Genomic DNA, 7795 nt, shown 5'->3' on the forward strand with positions numbered 1-7795 from the left:
CAGGAAACCAGCCTGTATGTTTTAATGCGTCTGGATTTCAAAACCTAACAGGTGCACTTTATCAAAGATCACATGACATTTCTGACATAAGGGGAGAGAATGTGAGAGGAGTTGGTGGTGGCCATTGGTCCACTATAAGCATTGTTAAATTGTACAGAAATGTATAATATTTTTGACCACTACAACTGTTTTGTACTTAATGCAGTTTGTGCTTTTTCTTTTGTCATTGTGACAAAACTGAAATGTTTGCCTCTTAATCTTTTCTGAACGTTGTGTTCTCTCTATGCTCAGATATCTAGCCCGTCTCTTCCTTCCATGTCCTTTTAGAGAAAAGGGAGGACGACTTTTCATAAAGTTAATCAAAAATAAACACAGAATCTTGTTTTTCACTCTACTTTTCATATAAAAAAAAAACGTATTTCCAAGATGATGTTTCAGTACAACTTCTTGGTACACGTCTGTCATTGTCTTCACCCCAACTTCATATCCCATCTGACAATTACCAAAACACGTATGAAACATCAATTTAATTGTTCTAGTCTATGTACAGATATAGTAAACATTTCCCTTCTATTCCTAGTTATTAGAGTGTCCAGTATTTGGCCACTTGCAATTAGTTGGCATACTGCACATTAATTACACAGAACTTAAAAATGTACATGCATAAAGAACGAAACAAACAAATCAACTTAGGTTATTTTCAAACTGGCATAAATCAAATACCCAGTCATTCTGATTAGGACACCTTGGGAAGTCCCTGAGTTTTAAATAACAGTATATAAGCCATTCTATAGTCCTTTTGAGAGGCTCAGCCATCCCAGAGCCCTCTACTCTCTGACAGGACATGAGTCGGCGTGAGGGGGGCAGTCCTCGTACTCCTGAATGTTAGGGTTTTCCAGTGTGGAGGAATTCTGGACACAAACACAGCGAGAACGGCCCGAGCCAGGAGAGAACATCTTCCTAGGTACACCGACCCAGTCTCTCTGCACTCCACCACTAAGGAGAAAATAAGTCAAATCAGAGGTTCATGCTTAAAAACACAGTTAATTCCCTAATAATATTTCAAGACAATCTCTGTAATGCAGCCTTCCCCAAACTCAGTGCACGTTTAGTTTTTAGCCCTAACTACACAGCTGATTAAAATGATCAAAGCTTGATTATTTGAATCAGCTGTAGTGCTAGGGCATAAAACTAAACGTGGGAAACGCTGCTATAATGGCTGTGAATATTCTATCCAGTCTGTCTGATAGCAGGCAACACATATTTATATGTTAGCGCCCCCAACTATATGATATCTTTCAGCGTGGGAACGTTTGGACCTGCACACGTTACTCCACCACCACATAGGCTAGTAAATACAATGGCCGTGTTCGAGCGCATCAAATCCGTGGTGAATTGTGACTGATCTACAAATAATAAATGAGTAGTTACTCATGATGCAAGGTGATTCGTAGAGTCGGCTGCAATGTCGAACAAGCCCAATGTTTCTCTGTGTACCATGATGTCAGTACCTCTTGGTGGAGCACCAGACCCGTCCGCCCCTGGCAGCGCTCCACTCTGAGTTGCAGGCTGGGAGGTGTTGCTTCTCAGCCTGGGCTTGGTCGTTGAGTCTCTGGCCCTGCTCCAGGGCTGCCTCCACCTGTAGCAGGGCCTCGGTGGGCTCTCCACTCTCACTGTAGAACCGTCCCACCAGTCTGCCTGTAGCATAGGAGACTTTAATCTCACACTAATGGATTTACCTTCATTATACGGTCAATGGATTCTCTGTATATGCCTGCCCTGTGGACTAACATAATGTCTAAGTGAAAATACATTACACATTTTTATTAATGAAGTCCCTTGTAGACTAAACCATATCACAGGCATGGATAGTTTCCCCATTCTGAGAAATGATGTATTTAAAAGTTTAGTCTGCAAGGGAATTTATACCCCAAAAAATGTATAATGTATTTTCACTTGTATAATGTATTGAACAGGTACTGGGTGCAATAATATCAACCGTGTGACAAATGTTCATTGATCAAATGGACCACGGACCCTCACATAAAGACACCCTGGCCTGGCATACAGTCATTGGGCTCATTTGAGTGGTAAAGCAAAAGTAGCCGAATGTAGAGGGAGTGAAGTCGGGGAAGGTACACTTTGGAAGGCTTGACAAAAGTGATCCGCTCGAACACACTCATTGTATGATACGCACCTACTGGCTTGTAGTCCTTGTGATAGAAGGCCAGCCAGTCATACAGGGACACCACCTGAGCAGGGGACAGACTAGACACGTCATCTGTCAGACCAGTATCTGTGAAGTCCCCAGTGACAAAGGCCAGAGAAGCGTCTTTACCTTAATAAACAGGGGGAATGGAAAGCAGCATAAAATGTATTCACATGTCTGACAAAATCTGTGTCTCTTATTTTGAAGTGTATGGAATTTTAAATTAATCTACAGGCATGTTCACAATTAAGAGACCCGCTGTTAATTAAGGACCCTGGCACGTAGATACATAAATAAATCACCTGCAAAGAAGTGATAACCACCACCGGGACCATAGTGCTTCATCCCCTTTTCTACATCGAACACCTGTCCTAATATGGCCAGATAAAGGCCCTTGCTGTCCTCCTCTCCGCTGTACAGTGATAACTCATCTTTGATTATGAGACGCGCAGGTGGAACTGTCGATTGAGGAGGTGCATCGCCAGTAATGTGGGCCCAGTCCTGACGCAGTACTAGTATTGCCACAAATACAAAAATAAACGAAATGATAAACCCTAACATTATGTCTAAGGCTATTCCTTGTTATTTGCCGTTACTCTTTGACCAATGTTCAGTCATTGACAAAGTGTATCACCGATTCTGTTGTTTTGTTTTTCCGGGTATGCATTTCATCCACGGCACACGCTCACATCAGCGCAGATATACACACTTCTTCTTCTGTATTTTTTTTAAGATGGCGGTTGGCAACCAAAAGGTGCATTACCGCCACCAACCGGACTGGAGTGTAAATCAAATTAACCTGCCAAATAACCCTTCACTTATTAAAAAAATACAATACAAAATTAAACCCACCACCTCATTCCACAACTTTGACCCTCTACACCAGGCCAACAGCCTGGGAGGACGGGACTCTACCATTCAACACTCCCTGTAACTCCTCTGCAGTAAAATCTTGTAAACCCAAGTACTTCTCTGCAGCTGCCACCACATCACCTATTTTCTGTGGTTTACATTCCATTTCTGCGGTACAGATGATAACCATGGCAATGAACGCTAAAAAGCCCATCCTTACTGAAGCATATTTCATTTGTAAGCCTACTATTTATACTTCTGATCCTCAGCAACATAGGCACCTCTATAGTTAACTCAGAAAACATATTTGGGGTGGCAGGTAGCCTAGTGGTTAGAGCGTTGGACTAGTAACTGGAAGGTTAAAAGATCGAATCCCTGAGCTGACAAGGTAAAAAGCTGTTGTTCTTCCCCTGAACAAGGCAGTTAACCCACTGTTCCTAGGCTGTCATTGAAAATAAGAATTTGTTCTAAAATGACTTGCCTAGTTAAAAGGGTAAAAAAAATTGCTGAAGCTACACATTACCTTTGTCTCCTGCACACCTATCACATCTAAGAATCTTCTTCCTACACACAGATGCAAAATAAACATACGCTTGTCACCTGAAACACTGTAGTGGGTTTGGAACAAAAGCTCTTACGGGATAACTGATATATCATTACATTACTAAGTCAGGTAAAGACTCAGAATCAAAGGACAGATGGTGACTCTTCTGTTACACCACGCTCGCCACAGATTTACAACCCATCTGTTTAGTGGTTTTGTAGCTCAGAGGTTTGGACATACAGTGCATTCGGAAAATATTCAGACCAACTGACTTTTTCCCACATTGCATTTTTCTAAAATAGATTCAATTGTTTTCTCCCCCTCAATCTACACACAATAGCCCATAATGACAAAACAAAAACAGGTTTTTAGATTTTTTTTTGCAAATGTATAAAAATAAATAAACTGAAATAGCACATTTACATATGTATACAGACCCTTTACTCAGGTCTTCGTTGAAGCACCTTTGGTAGCAATTACAGTTTTAAGTCTTCTTGGGTATGACGCTACCAGCTTGGCACACCTGTATTTGGGAAGTTTCTCCCATTCCTCTCTGCAGATCCTCTCAAGCTCTGTCAGGTTGGATGGGGAGCGTCGCTGCACAGCTATTTTCAGGTCTCTCCAGAGATGTTTGATCGGGTTCAAGTCCGGGTTCTGGCTGGGCCACTCAAGGACATTCAGAGACTTGTCCAGAAGCCACTCCTGTGTTGTCTTGGCTGTGTGCTTAGGGTCGTTGTCCTGTTGGAAGGTGAACCTTCGCCTGAGTCTGAGGTCCTGAGCATTCAGGAGCAGGTTTTCATCAAGGATCTCTGTACTTTGCGCCATTCATCTTTCCCTCGATCTGGACTAGTCTCCCAGTCCCTGCCGCTGAAAATCATCCCCACAGCATGATGCTGCCACCACCATGCTTCACAGTAGGCATGGTGCCAGGTTTCCTCCAGATGTGATGCTTGGCATTCAGGCCAAAGAGTTCAATCTTGGTTTCATCAGACCAGAGAGTCTTGTTTCTCATGGTCTGGGAGTCTTGAGGTGCTTTTTTGACAAACTCCAAGCGGGCTGTCATGTGCATTTTACTGCTTCCGTCTGGCCAATCTACCATAAAGTCCTGATTGGTGGAGTGCTGCAGAGATGGTTGTCCTTCTGGAAGGTTCTCCCATCGTCGCAGAGGAACTCTGGAGCTCTGTCACAGTCATCATCGGGTTCTTGCCTAACCTCCCTGACCAAGGCCCTTCTCCCCAGATTACACAGTTTGGCCAGGCGGCCAGCTCTAGGAAGAGTCTTGGTGGTTCCAAACTTCTTCCATTTAAGAATGATGGAGGCTACTGTGTTCTTGGGGACCTTCAATGCTGCAGACATTTTTTTTGTACCCTTCCCCAGATCTGTGTCTCGATACAATCCTGTCTCGGAGCTCTATGGACAATTCCTTTGACCTCATGGCTTGGTTTTTGCTCTGACATGCACTGTCAACTGTGGGATATAATCAATGGAAACAGGATGCACCTGAGCTCAATTTCAAGTCTCATAGCAAAGGGTCTGAATATTTATGTAAATAAGGTATTTCATTTTTTAAATTGTAATACATTTTCTTCTTCATTATGGGGTATTGTGTGTAGATTGATGAGGATTATTTAAGAATAAGTCTGTAACGTAACAAAATGTGGAAAAAGTTAAGGTGTCTGAATACTTTCCAGATGCACTGTAGATGGAAAAGGGAGACACCCCATTCGCTCTTTTATTCTGGTTCAGTGATCGTCAATGAACTTAGTAGACCAGACCCAGATCCTATTGCATTGGTATCTATGGGAGACCCACCCCATTAAGAAGACACTCGGGGGCCACGTCTGTGTGTGTGCATGAGTACATGTATGTGTGTGTGTGAGCTTTTATGAGAGCACACATCAGAGTTTACCCCCCCCCCCAAAAAAAAAAATAGAATAAAAAGCTGATAAATCAAATTGTTGCCTGCCAAATTGAACCAAGGGGAAGAACAAAAAAATCCATGGCAAAATCTGCTTCTTGTTTTATTGATGTAAATACCAGTTGATGTGCTCCAACTTCAAAGGCAAATATTCTTCATTGGATAATAAATCCTCGAGTTTCTTGGAGATTAGTGTTGGGGGTGTTTTTATTGTTACTCACGCAAAAAAAAACGGCATGTCCTCATCAGGGACTTCAGCTAAGTGTACCCCGACTGGGCAACACTGGAGAAGATTGTGTTGATTATCTTTGTTTCCAGTGTGCCCGCCGAGAGGAGATTCTTTCTCCAAAACAGAGTAAGATGGCCTCAAGATGGAGCCTTCTTGAGGACAAAGTGGCTGATGAGCAACGCGAGCTGCTCCAAAGAGTTGGACAGTTTTTACTTTCCAACAGCAGCGGCTCACTTTCAGCAGGAAAAGGTTGGGCTCCCAAGTGGCGTGGTGGTCTTAGACACTGCATCTTAGTACAGGGAGTGTGTCTTTGCAGTACCGTGTTCAAATCCAGGCTGCATCATTGTAAATTAAAATGTTCTTGCCTGGTTAAATTAAAAAAGTCCACCACAATTAAATTAGAGGAAAATTGTGTTCGTCTGGTCCTGTCACCCTATATAAGATTAACATATGGCTGTGTCAGTGAAGGGCTGTTAAATTCAAACCAAGACTCCAATTGAGAGGGTATGCCACATGCCTACTTCTTTATTAAAGAAATGGAAAGAAGAACAGGCCCTTGTTACCTTAAGATTTTAAATAAAATAAAACTGATCTGATTATATAAAGTGATGTATAAAAGCGCAATGCCTTTTCTATAAAGAAGGTGTTTCCACCCCTACTCTCGTCCACGACGGTCTGCGAACCCACAGCCCTTTGTGCCTTCCAAACTCCAGCGTTGCCATAGAAGCTAATGCTTACAGGACGAAGAACACTTTCAAAAACTATATATCTAAGGCTCGGATCTGTCCAAGAAGTGAGGGTAAATGGTAGACATGTTCTCTGCTATACACTTTTTATGTTTTAATTATTATTTGGGGTATAGGGGAGGGTCACCATTTATTTTCAAGCGTTCAGGGAGGGTTTAGGTTTATTTTGCTGAAGGGGAAGGCCATCCATTTTCATTTCAGAGAGGTTTGATATTCTCCACCTGACCGTTCACTCTCAAAATTAATGTTTCTTTGCTGAACAAGGTCTTTCCTGACTTTCAAGAATGCCTGAATTGCTTCGCCCGGCTTTTCTGGTTGGCTGGGAAGTTTCATCATCCAATTATTACAGATCTCCAGAAGTGTAAGTTTCACCATGGCACTGAACATGGCGCTACGTTGGCACATGAGAACTATTACAACGTGGCAAATATGTAATCGAGTAAATAGAGTCAATTATTGCATTCTATCCATGGTGTCTTTCACGGGCTACAGATAGATGAAACAGATGGATGGGAAGGCATACAGGCTGTCGCCAACATTGTTATGTGCAATTTGCCTACATGGGTAATAGAAACACTTCAACCACTTCCATTGTTATTTGCATTTTCGCACCCGTGCTGTTTCCACCAAACTGACTTGTTGCAGATAAAAATCTGTGCGTGATGATGTACTAGTCACTAGTGGTTCTGGGGGAGGGGGGGGGGGGGGGGGCAGTGCCCCTGTGACAACAATTTTGGACCCCCTTGTGGCCCCCCTAAATGTGGAGTATGAAATCATTTTTACATAACTCATTTTTGCTATCGTTAATTTTTTATTTTTTTTACATACGTTATTAATGTAACTGGCCCCTCTAACAGTACAACTGACCCCAGCTTGGTCTCCCAGTTGAAATGGTCTAGAACCGCCACTGGATGTAGTGCACAAGAACTGGCCAATACATGGCATCAGCAATCCAGGGTTTAAATACATCATTGGCTTTGACCAATCAGTCATGGCTAACTCATTACATTCTTGGCCCAATAATAAATTAAGGATTGCTTAGATGAGCTACAGTAGATGCATATAGACAAAAATAGTTGATGGTAACAATAAAATAAAAATATTCATGATATAGCTGTAGTACAAAGAGAATCATTTTAACAAGAACCGTCACGCTATCTGGCGTGAGACAAAATATCACATTCACTTATTTAACCTGAGCAACCTGACTGACTATAAATGCTCCAGATTAGACCAGCTCCCTCTCTTCTCCCCACTGAATGAATGGGCCTCAGGCTGCCAATCAAACATTGAAATT

General features: G+C 42.4%; 1 protein-coding gene across 1 annotated transcript; it reads right to left on the reverse strand.

Moving 5' to 3' along the window:
- Positions 1-512: 512 nt before the first annotated feature.
- LOC106603932 (neuferricin) lies at positions 513-2922 on the reverse strand. The gene is made up of 4 exons (XM_014198186.3): positions 2512-2922; positions 2198-2338; positions 1512-1698; positions 513-996 (listed from the first exon to the last, which is right to left on the reverse strand). The coding sequence occupies exons 1-4, from the start codon at positions 2768-2770 to the stop codon at positions 828-830; spliced, it is 756 nt and encodes a 251-aa protein (XP_014053661.3). The 5' UTR covers positions 2771-2922; the 3' UTR covers positions 513-827.
- Positions 2923-7795: the final 4873 nt, after the last annotated feature.

Source organism: Salmo salar, chromosome 04 (assembly GCF_965601325.2).
Source record: "Salmo salar chromosome 04, fSalSal1, whole genome shotgun sequence".
Classification (NCBI taxonomy): domain Eukaryota; kingdom Metazoa; phylum Chordata; class Actinopteri; order Salmoniformes; family Salmonidae; genus Salmo; species Salmo salar.